The sequence below is a fragment of the Oryctolagus cuniculus genome, chromosome 11, assembly GCF_964237555.1.
Source record: "Oryctolagus cuniculus chromosome 11, mOryCun1.1, whole genome shotgun sequence".
Lineage (NCBI taxonomy): Eukaryota > Metazoa > Chordata > Mammalia > Lagomorpha > Leporidae > Oryctolagus > Oryctolagus cuniculus.
Genome location: NC_091442.1, coordinates 26,470,976 through 26,489,922, shown reverse-complemented (window position 1 = coordinate 26,489,922; position 18,947 = coordinate 26,470,976). Strand labels below are relative to the sequence as shown.

The window sequence follows — 18,947 nt, the reverse complement described above, 5'->3', positions numbered from 1 at the left end:
TTTAAGAAAAATGAGCTGATTGAGAGAACACATCCTGGAGCTAGTACTACCAACAGGTACATGGATTTGGCCAATGAATTTGGGGAACACAGTGCGTGACTCGAGAGGTGCAGCTCTAGGCCCGTGGTCCTGTGGGGAGCCCTTAGCTGGGAGACAGGGCACCGCCCTTTCTCAGAGGCCAGCCAGAGGCTCTGTAGGGGCCAGGGTGGGGCCCCAGGAGGCCCCAGCAGGGGCCTGGGCAGAGGCTGGGTGAGGAACGTGAGTCCTGTGCCTGTGGGGAGGGCACGGCCCTGCGTGGGAGCCGCCTTGCATCTTCTCACGTCATCCTCAAACCTTGCCATGCGGCTGCTGTTTGCATCCCTGGAGACAGATGAGGAAAGCAGGCCTCGGAGAAGGGACGTCGCTGCCCGGGACCGAGGGCCGCGGGATTCTCCCTCTCCCTCGGTCTCTTTTTTTTTTTTTTTTAATTAAAAAAAAATTTCTTTCTTTATTTGAAAGTCAGAGTTACACAAAGAGAGAAGGAGAGGCAGAGAGAGAGAGAGTCTTCCATTGGCTGGCTCATTCCTCAATTGGCCACAATGGCTGGAGCTGTGCCAATCCGAAGCCAGGAGCCAGGAGCTTCTTCTGGTCTCCCACGTGGGTACAGGGGCCCAAGGACTTGGGCCATTTTCTACTGCTTTCCCAGGCCATAGCAGAGAGCTGGATCAGAAGCGGAGCAGCCAGGACTCCAATTGGTGCCCATATGGGGTAGTGGCACTGCAGGCAGCAGCTTTACCCACTACAACATAGCACCAGCCCCTCTCTTTAAAGATTTACTATTTATCTGAAAGGCAGAGTGACAAAGAAAGGGGCAAAGACAGAGAGAGAGAGAGAGAGAGAGAGATCCATCCACTGGTTCACTCCCCGAATAGCGACAGCCAGGAGTCTGGAGCCCCATCCGGTTTCCCACAAGTGTGGCAGAGGACCAAGTGCTTGAGCCATTATTGGCTGCCTGCCAGTGCATTAGCAAGAAGCTGGATCAGAAGTGGAGCAGCTGGGATTCGAACTGAGGCTCCAATATGGGTGCTGATGTCTAGGGCTGCACCACAGTGCCCGCCCTCCCCGCTGGTTTCTTACCCACCGCCCTGTGCCAGCTGTCCTCTTCGGATGACGCTGGACAGGTCGCTTAGCTGCTCTGAGACCCAGAGCAAATCTGTCCTCTTGATAGGGTGATTGAACTACACAAACACTCCCCAACACACATACACACCAACACACACACATACACACCAACGCATACATATACTCCCCAACACACATACATACCAACACACACACATACACACCAACACATACATATACTCCCCAACGCACATACACACCAACACACACACATACACATCAACACACACTCCCCAACACAGATACGCACACCCATAAGCACACACACACATATACACCAACACACACATACACACCGACACACACATAGACACCAACACATACATACACTCCCCAACACACACACACAACACACACACATACACATCAACACACACTCCCCAACACACATATGCACCAACACATATATACACACCAACACACACATACACACCAACACACACATAAGAACACACATACACACCAACATACACACATGACACACACACTCCCCAACACAGATACACACACACCCATAAGCACACACACACATACACACCAGCACACACACATACGTGCACACTCCAGCACAGCCAAGGATGACGGGGGGGGGGGGGAGCTGACTCTGCACTTTCTGCTGGAATCTGTGCCCCACCCCCACGAAAGCCTGGGGTGAGTGCAGCCCCCGTGGGGGCCCAATGGTCCCCCTGCTTCAGGAGTGCGGTGGAGAGGGACAGAAGGTTCTGGGGTGGGGAAGTCCCACTCCCTCCCTGGAAAGAGTCCTCTCCCTTCCTGTGGGAGTGCAGGCCTGTGCTGAGGGCAGAGGGAGCCAGCTGGCTCGGGCTCAGGGACAAAATCACTGGTGTGTCAGGGAGGGGGGAGGCGAGGGCAGCCCCACACTGCCTCACCCACCACCAGGCTGGGAGGAGGAGGGGGCCCCAGCTCCCTCCACCCCAAGGCTGACTCGTCTGCCCCCTCCCCCAGCCTCTGCCTTCCTGTCTCCTGCAGGTCCATCAGAGGCCAGGAAGACAAGGGGATTGTGTGTGTTCCACTCAGGCACTGCCCAGCCCTTCCCCTTCTGAGAAAAGCTGGAGGGGGTGGGGGAGGATGTGGAGCCCGTTGCATCAGACAGCCTTGCGCAAGGTGCACAGAGCCCTGCCTGCAGCCCCTGCTCGCACGTGGCCCCTGGGGGCCTTGGGGAGGCTGCCAGGCCTGGCCCTCGGGAGTGACCTGGGGATGGTGAGGAGATGGAGGGGACTGGGACAGGTGCTGAGACGGCTGGAAGGAGCTCTCCGGGAATCCAGAGCCCACCCCAATCACAGAGTCCCCCCTGGAGAGAGACCAGGCCAGTGCCCGATCCTGACTGAGACCGATCCTGGGCTCTGCGCAGAGGCAGCCCTGCTGCCCGACCCAGGGCTCCCACCGCACTCTGACCTGAAACAGTGGACATAGCCTGAAACCCGGCCGCTGGCCGTGACCCTGGCCCTAACCTGAGCTCTGATTTGGTCACTGACTGGGCACCCACCCTGATCCATGACCTGGATTTCAATTCTAGACCTTGATCGAGTTACAAACCTGGAGACAGATTTGGCTGTAACCCATTAGCCGTGACCTCAGCCCCCAGACCAAGCTTGGCCCTCACCCCAGTCTTGGCCACAGACTTCCTGTCAAACCCCAGGGGCTGATGCGCAGCTTCCCACACCTGCCGCCCTCCTAGTTCTCCTCCATCCTGTCTGTCCCCCACCCCCTGCCACTTCCCTGCAGGCTGATGGCCAAGGGGCTCTGCTGAACTTGGAGCTTTCTCCTGCTCAGCAGGGTGGGAGCCGCCACTGGGGACAGGCTGGGGCCGGTGCTGAGTCAAGGCAGGGCCAGGCACTCTGAGGTCAGGGTCACGGGTGGGATGTGGCAAGGCTTTGCTCTGGAGATGTTGGCTGGCGCGTGTGGCTGAGACAGGGAAGCAGAGGGTGAGCCCCCTGGAAATAAGAACTCCTAGGAGCTCAAGGCCTACATGATATGGGTTTGGTTTCCCATGCCCTGAAGATAGACAGAGCCCCCATCTGGATCAGGCCCCCACCAGTCCAGGGGCCAGTGCTGCCCTAGATTGCCCGCCAGCTCACTACACTCTCCCTGAGTGTGCAGTCATACCTGAGCACGCTCACGACACACCTGCCAGCCGCCATGACAGCAAACACGGGGCAGTAGCTGGGTTCCGGGAAACCTCCGCAGGAAAGCCCCTCATTAGCATGCACCTCCCCCGCTCCAGAGATTCAGGTAATGACACACACAGCCCAGCCCAGATCCCCCCCTCCCCCGCTGCACCCCATGCTCCTCCCCTCCCCCCCCAGAGACCCAGGTATTGTCAAACTCAGCCCATTCTGGCGCCCCACCCCCACTCTGCGCCCGTGTGATTTCATAAGGAAGTGTTTTAACTTTCTCTCGCTATCTGCTGCTTCCTACCTCCCTCCAGTGCTTTCCTGAAGCCAAACCAAGGACCTGGTGCCGAGCAGCCCGTGCCTCCACGGCCACGGCCAGCGGGGACCTGTAAGAGAAGGCCACTCAGCGGGTCCATCCACACCCACGCACGGTTCCCTGTCTTGCTGCACCCGCTGCACTCTATCTTTTCCATCATGACGAGGATTCTGCTCGCATTTTGGCTTGCTTTAGCTTCCTCTCCATCCTTCCCTCTGCCCTCTCTTCGACAAGCCCACCCATCCATCCATCGCCTGTCTCTCTTTCCAGTATGGTTTAAAGCGCACGCGTTCACACTACAGGTGTTTGCGGGTCCCTCCCACTTGCCAGACCGCGTTCTCACGCCGGGGAAACAGCGGGGAGAACCACAGGACTGCTGCTCACGTCGACTCCCGCAGTGGATAAACCACGGCGTGAGCTACAGGGCGACAGGCACGGTGTCGGGAGTAGGGGCCCGGGCGCCCGTCTGCAGGGACGCCGCTCAGGCACGGAGTGCAGCTTAAGCTGAGGCTCCGAGGGGGCGTGCGTGGCTCGGTGGGCGGTGTTGGGGTGGCTGCAGAGCGGGTGTTTGCAGGTGAAACCTGAGATATGGAGCTTCAGGCTACCTGGCGCTTTGATGGCTTTTGAAAGGGCTTCTGGGAACCCCAGGACGTTGAAGCAGAGGAAGGGAGAGGGATGAGGTCTGACTTACTTTTGAAAATAGGATCCTAGGGGCTGGGGCTGTGGCACAGCTCTGCTTCTGGGCCAGCTCCCTGCTAATGCCCTGGGAAAGCAGCAGAAGACGGCCCAGGTGCCTGGGGCCCTGCACCCACGTGGGAGCTCCCGGCTCCTGGCTTTGGGCTAGCCCGGCCCGCCATTGTGGCCATTTGAGGAGAGAACAGTGGATGGATGACTCCCCCTCCCTTTGAAAAAAAAAAAAATTGTGGAAGACCTGAACGCCTCCTTGCTGCCATCATTAATTTAATCACCCTTCACTTACTCATTCGTCTCTCCATCTGCCCCTCACCAGGGCCTCCAGGAGCCAGCAAAGGTGTGGTCCTGTCTCCTCCTGCTCACACACCGTGCACCTGCGGAGTACCCCCTGGCTGCCTCATCCCCGCAGTTCTGCCAGACCTGGCCTGGGACCCTGCCCAGGTGCACAGCCCGGTGCACACCCTGTCTTCCCCCTCCCTCCCCTCCCCAGCCCTGCCCTGGGGAAGATGCTTATGAAATCCTGTGAGTTCTTCCATCACCACAACCATTGTGGCCCAGAGCCCAGAGCTTGGCTCTGAGCCCTGTGCTCCAGGTCATGGTGAGGCTAGGACAGGAAGCTCACAGACCTGGTGACACCAACCCAGGCTGAGACTCAGAGCAAGGCCAAGATCACTAGTCCCCTCTCAGAGCATGCCTGCCAACAGACTCACATGGGGATGCAGTATGGACAATGACACGGCATGGCCAAGGTCACAGCCAAGGCCAAAGTGAGAAGCCAGACACAGCACCACTGTTCAGGCACGGGCGCATCCGCACAGCAGTGAAGGTGGACATCTCCGCCCCCTATTAAAGGAGCAGGGCTTGAACCCCAGCGTTTTATGACAGTTGTGTGAGTGGGCAAGCCACTTCACTTCTCTGAGCCACGCTGACTCAAACACAGTGGTGCTGAAACCACCCAGCAGCAGCGTACAAATATACAGCAAGTGCGGCAACACGTCCACAGCCTCAGAACATACCTGCTGGTGTGCACACATGTGCGTCCAGGCATGTAACACGCTTACTCAAGAACCTGCATGAGTTGGCCGACTTACCTATGCACCCACCTGCCTGTGAAGTCACCGGGGGCAGGCTGCTTTTCTCCAAGCACGCACACCATCCCTGGAGTGCTGTTGCACAGGACTGTCTGAGCTCTGGCTGCGGGGAGGGATTGTGCTTCTTTTCTTTTCTTTTCTTTTCTTTTCTTTTCTTTTCTTTTCTTTTCTTTTCTTTTTAAGATTTATTCATTTATTTGAAAGGCAGAGTTACAGAGAGTGTGTGCGCGAGAGAGACAGAGAATTGACTTACTTCCCAGATGGCTGCAGCAGCCATGGCACACACAGACACAGGCAAGCACCTGTGAACCCACTCAGAGCAACACAATCTCAGGGCCGGTGCTGTGGGTTCGGCCGCTGCCTGCAGTGCCGCCATCCCACATGGGCACCAGTCTGAGTCCCTGCTGCTCCACTTCCGATCCAGCTCCCCGCTAATGGCTGGGAAAAGCAGTAGAAGATGGCCTGAGTATTTGGGGCCCTGCACCCATGTGGCAGTCTGGGAGGAAGTTCCTGGCCTGGCCCAGCCCTGGCCAATGCAGCCCTCTGGGGCATGAACCAACAGACAGAAAACCTCTCTGTGTCTCTCTCCACCCCAACTGTGCCTTTCAAATAAAGACAACGATTCCTTTAAAAAAAAAAAAAAAACACCTTTGTGTGCTGTGCAGTCTTGGCCAGACTGCTTAAGCCCTAAGGGCTCAGGTTCCTTTCCTGGGAATTGGGGTGCTGGTAACTTGAAAGAGCTGATCTGTGGGTGGCACCGAGCCCGGAGCCTGGTGCCGAGGGCCTTGGCTGCTGACGCCGCCCCGTGCCATCCGCTCGCAGCACCTGCCCTCTCACGGTGAGCAGTGTGGTCCTGCTCCCTGGCCGCGTCTCTGGAGCCTGACCTGTGTGCTCCCCACTGAGTCTGGGCCTCAGACTTCTCTTTCTGAGGCTCGGGGGCACGGATGTGAGCTGCACACCGAGTTGAGCTCTTTAGGGCTTGAAAGCATCCTGAGACTGGCACCTTGTTGTCCCTACCTTAGAGACTGAAATCCTGGGGGTCGAGAGGAAAGGAAGCTGCCCAGGCTCTCCCAGGGGCTGGAGCCCTGGTGGACTGACCCACTGCCCACTCCCCTCCATGGACCCCATGCCCTCCCTACCCCCCTCCCCGGAGTCCTGCTTCTCTCCCCCAGGAGCTCAGCTTCCGGACAGCATTGCACCTGCCGAGGCCCCAAGCCCCCTCATGTCTGGTCCAGGTGGCAGCATCCCTGCATTACCCTGGGCCCCTGAGAGGAGGGATGGGTGGTGATGGGGGGACGTGGGGCCAGTCTGGCCTGAGATAAACCCAGGAACTGGGCATGGTGGGAGTGGAGGGTACAGAGCAAGGGTGGTGGTGGTGGTTGAAGGTCAGCAAATTATCTGGAACCTTGTGGGCCACAGAGCGGGTTCTGGGTTTCGCTCTGAGCTGGGCAGGAGCCGTAGGAGGCTTCTGACCAGAGGAGGAACTTGCGCCGACTTAAGTCCTAGCAGGATCCATGCGGCTGCTCTGTAGAGATCAGCTTTGGGGAGGGTATGCGCGTGGGGGCAGGGGTGCCAAAGGCTTAGTCCAGGAGAGCTGGGAGAAGCTGCGGCATCTCTGGTTTGAGGTGGGAGGTGGGAGGCTTCCAGCAGGGGCCAGCCTGGCCCAGGGGACAAGGAGAAGTGGCTGGGGTGGGGTCCAGGGTTTATCTCCAAGGCCGAGTTGACACTGGAGGACTCCGTGGGTGGAGCTGCCCTCTCTGAGCCAGCTGGCCCGGCAGGGGCCTGAGATAGCTGAGCTGAGACCCAGCAGAGCTAGAAACACTGCCTGGAGCTTAGGAGCCCACTGGTCCAGTGCACTCCCTGCCACAGGTCACCAGGTGGCAGGAACGCAGGTCTGGAAGCCCTGGTAAGGCCCACAGGGGTTGGCTGAGCGATGGTCGCCCCTTCCACCGCTCACCTTCCCCCTGGGGTGGGGGCAGTGGGTTCTCAGGCGTGGACCCAGCAGGATAGCGCTGAGCTCCAGGTCATCAGCTGGGAGACCGCGTCGCTCCTCCCTCCCCAGGCCCCAGCCGCAGGGGAGAAGGCAGGAGTCGGGGTCCACCCCAGCTGTTTATTGGAAGGGAAGGTGGGACGCAAAGGGTGCAGGATGGGGAGGCGGCGGGAGGCACAAGGGCCAGCGGGCCAGTGCTGAGGACTCAGCCGGCCCGAGTAAGGGGCGGGATCCGTGAGCTGTGTCGGAGCGCCCCCTGGTGGTAAAGGCAGGCGATGTGGCTTCCAGCCGAGGGTCAGAGCGCCCCTTTTGTCACCAGGGTAGGACTAGAAGTGGCGGTTTCCAAGGAGGCAGACAAAGACACCCCAATTCTCCTGCCCCCTGGTTCCTAGAGACCTATTCCGTCTGTGTCTCTGGGCCATGTCCCCCACCCCTTAGGTTCCCTGGGGATCAGGAAGGTGCAGGGCTCTCCTCTGGCCGTGAAACCACAGCTGACCCAAGAGGAGGCTGGGGTCCCACAGCACAGACGGCCTCGCACTGTGACCTGGGACACACAATCTCTCAGCCTCCCCCAGCCACTTCACCTGCAAACTGGGGTAGCCACTGCCCATCGCGGGTGGACCTGGGGTCAGAGGCACAGTGCAGGGAGTGCACGCAGTGTGAGGGGCCAAGGTTTGCACACCGACCTGGAGGGGGAGCTCAAGGGAGCTCGCTGGCCCACTCAGAGGCCCTGGGAGGATGACAGCGCCCGGTCCCTCCTCCATCCTGTCTGCCGAGCTCACACCCTGGGGAGAACCGAAAGGTCTCCGACTCTGGCCCACACCCATCCTGCTACAGGGGCAGGGACCGAGGGACCAAGAGGACAAGGGCCTGGCCCACCAAAGTCCCAGAGGGAGGAGTGGGGACAGGCTGGGGGCCGTGTGTTCTGCCCCGAAGGGCTGGGGCGGGAGAAGAGGGTGGGGAGACATGAAGGCTGGCATCTGGGCCGAGTCGGTGCCCTGCCCCCAGGGGTTTGGGTCCTCAGGGGTCTTAGGAGGCAGGGGCCCCGTTCACAGGGAGGCGTTGGGGAGACACAAGGAGAGAAGGGGTGGTGGGGAGGAGGGAGGGCTCTGGCGCCTCCTGGAGCTGCCATGCAGGCAGCTCACGAGTCCCGTGCGGGCTGGACGGTCTGCACAGGCTGCCCAAAGCTGCTGCCGGGAGCCGAGAGCCATGACCGGCCACTGGCGTCTCGGAAGACGGGGGACAGTGGCGGCGGCGGCTCGTCCCTGAAGACCTCCACGTGGCTGTCGGCTTCAGTGTCCACGGGCTCCGCCTTGGTGTCCTGGCTCAGCCAGCCTGTCATGGCCCAGAACAGGCAGATGGCCAGCAGGATGCCGGCTGCCACGCACAGCGCTGTGCCTGCCAGGCGGCAGGTGCCCAGGGCCTGGTTGTAGTCGGCCGCACGCTGATCCAATATGGGGGCCTCGCTGAAGGTGACACTCTCCAGCTTGGGGGGTACTGCGTAGCCCGTGGTCAGAGCAGCCACACCCAGCAGCAGAAGCAGGGTCCCCGAGGACAGGCTGATCTGGGGAGAGGCAGTCAGGGTCAGCGGGAGGCTCCGGGCCGAGGGATCATGTTGGATCCCAACTGCACCTGCGGGGAACCCCTTGAAACCACAGAACACACCTGCTAACCACCACGCTCTGTTTGAAGTCTCCGGGCTCCTTGATCCATTTCTTTCCCAGCTCCCCCCAGCAGTGGTTGCCTCTGGCCAGCCTTGAGCCCCCACCCAGCCCATCCCATCTTGTCCCCTTGACCTTCTCACCCTCTGTCTCTCTGTGCATCCTCAGATCTCACTGCTGCGCGTGCCTCCTCAGCCAGGCTCCCCAGACTCCACAGACTGGGTCAGGCCTCCTGCGCTGCCCTCCACAAAAACCCCGTGCCCATTCATTCCTGCGTGCCTGTCCCTTGCAGCATGATGGAGCATGGGTTGCAATTCCTGTGTGAGTGACGTCTGCATGTCCCAGCAGGCTGAGAGGCTCGTGAGAGCATGCACAGTGCTTGCTGAGGCTTGTGTGCATGGCATGGTGATGGCACACAGCACGAGTGGCTGCCTGCCGAATGACCACGTGAGCCGTGCCCAGGGGCTCCTTGAGGGCAGGGACCACGTCTCCACACCTAACTGTTCCCAAGAGCCCAGCGCACTGCCTGGCAATAAGAGGATGCTCACGGCTTTAATACCAACCTTCTCCTGAAAGACCTCCCTGATCACCCCTGTGCTGTGACCAAATGTCACTGTCCCTCCCTTTCTGCCCCCACACCATGCACCCTGGCCAGCCATGCTCCCTGGCTGCTGTGACCTCAGCCGTCGGTTCTCTCCCATCTTCCCGCTGCCCTGGCGATGGCAACCCAGCACAGCACCCAGCAACTCAGCAAGATGTAAGCGAAAGGAGCCCACTCCCTGCCCCGGGTCATGCGAATTAGATTGGGCTGGCCAGGACCGCTGGGGATGAAGCACTGTTTCCTGTAAATGGCAAACTAGATTTCTGGCTGTTCTGCACCCTTGATCCCTCTAAATGGATTGTATAATCAGGCTGCAGAAAACCCACACAAGGACTTGCTGTGGGTCTGCTTGCAGTAGCTTTGAATCTAGGGATCGGGCTGGGAAGAGCTGACGTCTGGACAGCACTGAGTCTCGACATCCATGAACATGGACTATCTCTCTATTGATATGTTTCATCTGTGCCTTTCATCAGAGTTCTGTAGCTTCCCACATAGTGTGTAAATGTGTTAGACTTATACCTAGGCACTCCTTGTTTTGGTAGTCATGGACATCTCCATGTGTTTTTAGCTTCTGGCTATTCTGCATAGTCTCTTTAGGAAACACTGGAGGAGACCCTGGCTGCTCTTGATAGTCTGAAGGTCAGCAAGGTAGCAGCCACGAGGGGAACCTGGGGGAGACCCTGATGCCTCAGGCCATGACTGGGGGAGACCCTGATGCCTCAGGTCATGACTGGGGGAGACCCTGATGTCTCAGGCCACACCTGGGGGAGACCCTGATGCCTCCAGGGTACTAGGGTGGTGGCACCATGGGAAACCAGAGAACTAAGAGAAACTGTAAAGTCCTCAGTGTGATGGTTTAAACTGCTTGATCAAACTTTGCCTGAAGGCACCCTGCCTGTGGTCTCATGTAGAAAATGAGCACAATTTTCCCTTTATTCACACCCACTTGAGTTGGGATTTCTGTTGCTTGAACACACACAAGACTCCAAACTCCTACTCCACCTGGCTCCACCCTCTGAGGCTCCCATTCAGCCCCACCTCCTCCATGAAACCCCAGGAATGCTGGGAGCCGCTCCTCCGGCCTTACCTTCCAGCACAGGGAGGGCCAGGGTCGGCGGGGGCACAGCACTGGAGGCCCCTCTGGGTCGTCACTGAGAGCCGTACCTGCGCAGTCCTCATAGAACAGGTGCAGATAGGAGCGGACCCCCGAGCACCTGCCGTCCTCCACGCTGCTGCGATGGCTGCAGCCGCAGGGACGAGTGCAGCTCAGCATCGTAGATTCCTGGGAGGGGGCAGGGTGGGCCGGCGGAGGGCGCAGTCAGGGGCAGCTGCCCACGGGGCCGTCCCCCTGTCTCCAGTCACACTTGGACCAAGCCCCAGCTCTGAGTACTGGGCCCGGAGCCGGGCGGCGGCAGGTGTGGGCCCCGGAGCCTGGCTGTGCTGAGTGGACCCCCAGACTCACTGCTCCATGGCGGCCTCTCTGGGCCCCTGTTTCTCATCTGTAAAGCAGGGCTCATAATCCGATTACTGGAGCCTGTTAGGATTTTCATCCTGAACTTCCCAGGCCTGGGGCTGGAGTGAGAGACCCTTCCCCCCACCCCACCAGTCTCGCTCCTCTTTAGGGCCCAGCTGACACCTGGCTCCCAGGCTGCGAGCCCCCTAGAGGTCCCCCTTCAGGGCCGCCCTCTCGGAGGCCCAGGGAATTCGAGCCCCACAGGAGATGAAAGTTAGGGACCTCCAAGAGCAGAAGGTGCTTGTGTCTCCACACTCCAGACCCAGGCCAGGACGGAGCTGCTGCCCCCGCCTCCCCCACCATGGCCCCTCTGAGAGCTTCCACAAAACCACAGGCTTGGGGCTGGTGCCGTGGCGTGGCGTGTGGGACTGCCTCCTGCAGTGCCGGCATCCCATATGGGCGCCGGTTCAAGACCTGGCTACTCCACTTCCGATCCAGCTCTCTGCTGTGGCCTGGGAAAGCAATAGAAGATGGCTCAGGTCCTTGGGCCCCTGTACCCACGTGGGAGACCTGAAGGAAGCTCCTGGCTCCTGGCTTCAAACCGGCCCAGTTCAGGCCACTGTGGTTATTTTGGGAGTGAACCAGCAGATAGAAGACCTCTCTCTGTCTCTCCCTCTCCCTCTGTGACTCTGCCTTTCAAATGGGTAAATAAATTTTTAAAAACAAACAAAAAGCAAAAAACCAAAGGCTTGTTCTGGGGGGGGGATGCAGACTACCCACAACTCTCTCCTCCCATCAGCTGGGGCCCCCAAATCTCTGCCCAGAGACTCAAGGCACATGTGCACACCCCACAGGCACACGCACCTCACTGAGACACACACCCCACATGCCCCCAGAGACACAACCCCACAAACACACCCCCCACAGGCACACACACCCCACTGACACACACCCCACAGATACATCTCACACACACCCCACAAACACACCCCCCACACACCCCACAAACACACACTCCACTGACACACACCCCACAGAGACTCACACCCCAGAGGCTTGACTCACACCCCAGAGACACACGTACCCCACAGACGCACACACCCCAGAGAGACACACACCCCACAGAGACACACACCCCACTGAGATACAAACATGACACAGAGACACACACACCCCACAGACACACACCCCAGAGACACACACCTCTCCCCACAGAAACCCACCCCCAACAGAGGAACACCCACCCCGCCCCCGCACGCACACAGAGTTGGGTGCTGCCTGAGAGACGCAGCCCCGCAGCCCCAGCAGCCCCAGGACTGCGGTGGTAAAGCGGTCCATCCCTCAATCCTAGGAAGCAGACCGAAAGGAAAACGCATTTTCCAAGTCCCGCAGAAGGGGAGCAAGCCGAGGCCGAGGCCAGGGCGAGCGGAGGCAGCAGAGGGCGAGAGGTCTGGAGCAGGATCTACTGCGGTTTTGGCCCTCGTAGGAGGCTCTGGGAGAAGGGCGGGGGCAAGAGCGTCGGTCCCTGCGGATTAGGGACCCCAGGCAAGGGGGCAGAGGGACAGGCGGCCCGGGTCAGCTCCCACCGCGCACGCAGCTCGCCGGGACCCGCCGCAGGTGTGCAGCCCCGCAATCCGGCCGTGAGGGCGCAGGAAGGTGACCTTGGCGGGGCCTCCCCTCGGCTGCCTGCCCCCTTTAGGTCTGCAGGGAGGCGGGAGGGGTGGGGGGCGCCGAGGATGCAGCGGGGTTGCCAGGGGAACCTGGGGAGGTGTCCCCCACCGGCGCCGGGAGGAACTTGGTGGGCAGAAGCGGGAGGAGGCCACTGCGGCGGCGGCGGAGGCGACAGGCGAAGCCTGCTGGACTCGGTGGTCGGCACTGACTGGCTGTTTACCTTCCAGACCCCAGACCCCAGACCCGCCCACTCCCGCGCCCCTTGCTGCCCAGGCTGTCTCCCCAGGCGGGGGGCGAGGGCAGTCGGACTGTCGTCCCCTGCTCGGCACATCTCTACTGCTACCTCTTTCTGACCTGACCCTGCGAGGCGAACCGTGTCCTTTCCCCTGGGGGAAACTGAGGCAGAGAGGGGGCGGAACGGCCCTTAAAGATCGAGTCCTTTGAAGCCTCCGCCCACCCTAAGGGGTGGAGCCGCAAGGGGCCTGGCGCTTTCCGGGACACCCCCCACCCCCGCACATCGCAGAGGTCCTGCCCTTAGCGGGACACCGCAGGGGGAAGAGGGGACCCTCAGATCCCCGAGGAGGGGGGCTGCTGAGCTCACCTCTCTTCCTGCGGTGTCCGCCAAGCGAGCGAGCGAGCAAGCGAGCGGGAGCCGGAGCTGAAGCCGAGCAAACGCGGGCTAGGTCCGCGCCTGCGCTGCAGTCCCGGGCGGGGGTGACACGGGGGCGGAGGGAGGAGGGGGCGCCGGCCCGCCCCGGGGGCTGGCTCTGCACACGGCGGCCCCTGTAGCTTCCTGAGCCCCTCGCCCTTTCCTGAGTTCCCTTCTCGCGCTGGGACCCCAGGCCTCTTGTGGAGACCCCAGCCCCTGCCTGGGCCCCACCCCAGCTCCCCTCGCGGAGCGCCGGTCTCCTCGCTACACCCTCGGTCCCCTCTCAGGGTCTCAAGCCCATCCTGGCATAGAAACCCCCACCCCAGCCCGCACTGAGCCCCACCTCTCTCCCCGGCCGCCTCCCAGGAGGCCCCTCCCGCTGGCAGGGAAGCCCCTTCCTTCTCCCTGGGGCCTTCTCCCCTTGCTAAGGATCTTCCCCCTAACCCTGAGGAGGGCTTGGGCTGGGGGGAGGTGTGGGGGACAAGCGACTCCCCCTTTGCTGATGGAGGCAGCGGAGGAGACAGCCTGCCCTGTGGTCTTGCAGGAGTAGAGCAGCGGTGCCCCGGGCAGTGTGCGGCCACCACTGTCTCCCCTAGAACCGGCCTCCACCAGGCAGCTGCCTCCACTGGAGGCCTGCTCTATGCTCAGCCTCTGTGCAGTCTGGGCAAAGTCGTTGACTGCTCTGAACTTCACCGGGCACCAGTGCACAAACGTGCCCTCGTGTCTTGAGCCTCCTCTCTGGCTCTCCCCAGGCGAGGGCCTGGCTGGGCTCTGCACCGGGAGCCACATCTCTGTGTTGTCCGCGTTACCCAAGCCTCCCATAGCGCTTGCCACTGAGCAGGCGGCTCCACAAACATCCACTCACCTGGGGCATAAGGGGCAAGCGGGGAGCCACGGCAGGGTTTGGAAGGCTAGGGGCGACGTGGCCTGATATGCACCCTGCAGAGATCACACTGCCTGTGGAGGGGCTGGGTGGATGGGTGGGGGGCAGCCCCTGGGAAGAGCTGCGGGGGAAGGCTGGTGAGTTGTGCCGGGCCAGGCAGGTGGAGGTCTGAATGTCAGGCGCCACTTGGTGCTTGCGTGATTCACCCAGTGCGAGCCTGCTTCCCTGTAGTAGAGCCGAGATACTGAAGTGGTTGCTTCTGGAAGAGGTTGAAGGGGCTGGCACTGTGGCGCAGCAGGCTAAGCCTCCCTCTGCGTCCCATTTGGAGAGTGAACCAGCGGATGGAAGCTCGCTCTCTCTCTCTCTCTCTCTCTCTCTCCCCCTCTTTCTGTCTGTAGCTCTGCCTCTCAAATAAATAAATAAAATCTTTAAAAGAAATGAAAGGGGTTGAAAGAGTGAAATGAGATGTGCATTCGAGGCATTTTTCAAAGCGTTTGGAAGTGTAAGAACTCAATACATTGTTGTTGCTACTATGACTGTTTCATTAGTGGACAGGTGCACAGCGGACGAGGTTGAGTGACATGACACCTAATAGGCTGTCTGCTCTTTTTTTTTTTTTTTTAAGATTTATTTACTTATTTGAAAGGCAGTTACAGAGAGGCAGGGGCAGAGGGAGAAAGGTCTTCCATCTGCTGGTTCACTCCCCAAATGCCCACAACAGCCAGAGCTGTGTCGATCTGAAGCCAGGAGCCAGGATCTTCCTCCGGGTCTCCCACGCCGGTGCAGAGGCCCAAGGACTTGGGCCATCTTCTACTGCTTTCCCAGGCCATACCAGAGAGCTGAATTGGAAGTGGAGCAGCCGGGACTCAAACTGGCACCAATATAGGATGGTGGCACTGCAGGCAGTGGCCTTATCCGCTACGCCACAGTGCCGGTCCCAAGCTCTTGAGTGAACAGGAGGGGTAAGTGTTGTGCTGCAGTGGGTTAAGCCACTGCTTGCAACGCCACACCTCATATCTACTGCAGGTTTGAGTTCTGGCTGCTCCTCTTCTGATCCAGCTCCCTGCTAATGTGCCTAGAAGGGCAGCAGAAGATGGCCTCAGTGCATGGGCCCCTGCCACCCACGTAGGAGACCCAGATGGAGCTGCAGGCTCCTGGCTTTGGCCTGGCCCAGCGCTAGCCATTGCAGCCATTTGGGGGAGCAACCAGCAGATGGGAGACCCCTTTTCTGTCTCTCTGTCTCTGCCTCTCTCTCTGTCACTCTGCCTTTCAAATAAATAAAATGAAAACTAAAAAAGGAAGAGGAAAAAGTAATCTTGCTAATGATCTTATGAGCTAGGAGCTGGGATGGTTCCCACTTCACAGGTGATGAACCCTGAGAGCGGGAGGCTAAGTCACTCACCTCCCATTCCGTCACTTCCCCGAGCAGGGGCAGAGTGAGGAGGCACAGGGGGTGCAGCGGGAAGGAGAGAGCAGATTCCACAGGGGCTCAGGGGGAGGAACCCCAAGGCGGGCGAGGAGGGGCGCGGATACAGCCGGGCTTCTGGTCTGAGGAGCTCGATGAGGTCAGCCCCAGTGGGAAGGAAGGGGTCTGTGTCCAGAGTGCGGGTCCTGTGAGTGGCTTCGGATGTGGGACGTGGCTGGCGGCGAGTGCTGTCTCTAGAACTTTCTCCCAAGATGGCTGGGTTCTATACCTTGCTGCCAACACGGGAACCACAGGCCACGTGTGGCTGCCAGGCATTCGAAGTGTGGCTAGTGTGACTGAGGCACTGAATTTTAAATGTTATTTATTTTCATTTTATTTGAAATAGAGGAAGGGACAGAGAGAGATCTTGCATTTCCTGGTTTATTCCCCAGATACCCACCACAGCTAGGTCTGGGCCAGGCCAAAGCCAGGAGCCCAGACCTCAGTCAGGATCTCCCATGGAAGTGGCAGGGACCCAGCCACTACCTGCATCGCCCAGGGTACCTTAGCAGGAAGCTGGAACCAGGAGCTGGAGCCGGGACTTGAACTCAGGCCCTGGGATACTGATGTGGCTGTCCTAGCTGGTGCCTTCACTCCCAGGCCAAGTGTCTGCCCCGTAATTTTACTTACTTTCAAATTAAGCTGAAATAATCACGTGTCACTCGTGACAGGCAAATGACAGGGGAACGAACCTGGTTCTCAGGAGTCGCCTTGACAAGACTCCTGCCATCTCCACTCCCCCAGTGCTGTGCCAAAGTCCTCGTCCGCACGCTCAGCCACAGCCAACTTCAAAGTGCAAGGTGAGGAGAATCAGGGACTGGCAGGTACTGTTTGCTGCAAGATGAAAACAGTCTAGAGCTCTATGGCACAGCAATTTAAATACCCTTAGCGCCACTGAAACATACGCTTAAAATGGCTAAGACACCATGTTTAATGTTTCCTTAAAATTTTTCTTTTTCTTTTTTCTTTTTTCTTTTTTCTTTTTTTTTTTTACAGGCAGAGTGGACAGTGAGAGAGAGAGACAGAGAGAAAGGTCTTCCTTTTGGCCGGCGCCGCGGCTCACTAGGCTAATCCTCCACCTAGCGGCGCCGGCACACCAGGTTCTAGTCCCGGTCGGGGCGCCGGATCCTGTCCCGGTTGCCCCTCTTCCAGGCCAGCCCTCTGCCGTGGCCAGGGAGTGCAGTGGAGGATGGCCCAGGTGCTTGGGCCCTGCACCACATGGAAGACCAGGAAAAGCACCTGGCTCCTGGCTCCTGGCTCCTGCCATCTGATCAGCGCGGTGCGCCGGCCGCAGCGCGCCGGCCGCGGCGGCCATTGGAGGGTGAACCAACGGCAAAAAGGAAGACCTTTCTCTCTCTCTCTCTCTCTCACTGTCCACTCTGCCTGTCAAAAAAAAAAAAAAAAAAAAAAAAAGAAAGGTCTTCCTTTTGCCATTGGTTCACCCTCCAATGGCCGCCACGGCCAGCACGCTGCGGCTGGCACACCACGCTGATCCCAAGGCAGGAACCAGGTGCTTCTCCTGGTCTCCCATGGGGTGCAGGGCTCAAGCACTTGGGCCATCCTCCACTGCACTCCCTGGCCACAGCAGAGAGCTGGCCTGGAAGAGGGGCAACCAGGACAGAATCCGGCGCCCCGACCGGGACTAGAACCTGGTAAAATTTTTATTTCATTTATTTGAAGGAGAGACAGAGAGAGAGAGAGAGAGAGAGAGAGAGAGAACAAGCTTATCTCCCATCTGCTGATTCACTGCCCAAATGCCTGCAACAGCCAGGGTGGACCAAGCTGAAGCCAGGAGCCTGGAACTCCATCCAGGTCTCCCATGTGCGTGGCAGGGACCCAACCGCTTGAGCTGTCACCTGCTACCTCCCAAGGTGCTCATTAGCAGGAAGCCGGAGTTGGGAGCAGAGCTGGGGCTCCAACCCCTGTACTCCAGCTGGGATGTGGGTGGCCCAAGCAGGGGCCTAACTGCCACACTGACACCCGCCCCAAGCTCCTTTCTTTTTCTCTGCCTTGACTACTTGTTTCTCCAGGTAACTGCACGGCTGGCCTCTTGCTTTACCCAGCTCTCTGGTCCTGTTATCTTACAGAGCCGCTTTACTTAAACACCGTGGTGGACATGCTGACGGCTCCCCAAGTTTCCGTGGGCTTCACCTACGTGGCCCGTGGCGTGCGGCAAAGCCGTGGGGTGATTTCTGGCCGGCGAGCCAGGAGCAGCGTGGCGCACGGCTCCCCGCCCAAAGCGTTTGCTCCCATCATTCCTGCTGCATAACAAAGACTTGAAGCTCCAACAAGCGTTATTATGCCCACACACCGGCCACTTGGGCAAGCCTCGGCAGGAAGGCTCAAGTCTGCTCCACGTGGTGTCGGCTGGGGCGGCTCCACCAGAGACCAGAGAGATCCACTTCCAGGGTGGCCTGCTTCCCTGCTCCAGGGGAGGAGCCGCTTCCTGACGGTGGGAGGAGTCAAAGCCTTGACAGCTGCCGGCTTTCAGGCCCCGGGCCTGGCCCTCCAGTTACCTGCAGTCCCGCCGAACAGCTGCGGAGGCTCGGTGTTGATGCCCTGGACCAGCAGCCGGAAGCAGACGCGGTCTCTGAGTGCCCGAGTGGAGGCCGGCTGCTCGGCAGGGCCTCGGTACCCAGCACCCGGCACCCGGCACCTGGCAACCAGCACCCGGCACCAGGACCTGGTGAAACGCGAGGTGAGTCTTTGTGGTGTCACTGTTTTCCAGGGCTCGCCATCACTGGTCAGAAACCAGCCCATCCTGACCGCTAAAGAAATTGGGGCGGGGGTGGGAGTCTGGCCTAGCAGCTAAGACAGCCCTTGGGTTACCCGCATCTCACATCTGCAGCCCTGGGTTGGAGTCCTGCCTCCCCCCTTGATTCCAGCTTCCTGCTAGTGTGCACCCTGGGAGGCAGCAGGTCCCTGCCACCCATGCGGGAGACTCGGACTGAGTTCCAAGCTCCTGGATTCAGATGAGATCCCCCTCCTCTTCCCCCTCTTCCCCCTCCCCCTCCCCTCCCCCTCTCCTCCTATCATATAAATAAATAATTTAAAAAATGTAAAAGTGTGGTGTGGCAGTGTGGTGCAGTGGGTTTGAGCTGCCGCCGGGAGGCCTGCATCTCTCACGGGAGAGCCCGGCAGTCCCAGCTGCTCTGCTTCCAGTCCAGCTCCCTGCTTCTGT

At 59.7% G+C, this 18,947-nt stretch overlaps 1 protein-coding gene across 1 annotated transcript; it reads right to left on the bottom strand.

Annotated features, from left to right (window-relative positions):
• Positions 1 to 7,483: 7,483 nt before the first annotated feature.
• Positions 7,484 to 13,488, bottom strand: NRSN2 (neurensin 2). The gene is made up of 3 exons (XM_008256172.4): positions 13,371 to 13,488; positions 10,733 to 10,927; positions 7,484 to 8,947 (listed from the first exon to the last, which is right to left on the bottom strand). Exons 2-3 carry the CDS (start codon positions 10,916 to 10,918, stop codon positions 8,525 to 8,527), a joined length of 609 nt encoding a protein of 202 aa, XP_008254394.1. The 5' UTR covers positions 10,919 to 10,927; positions 13,371 to 13,488; the 3' UTR covers positions 7,484 to 8,524.
• Positions 13,489 to 18,947: the final 5,459 nt, after the last annotated feature.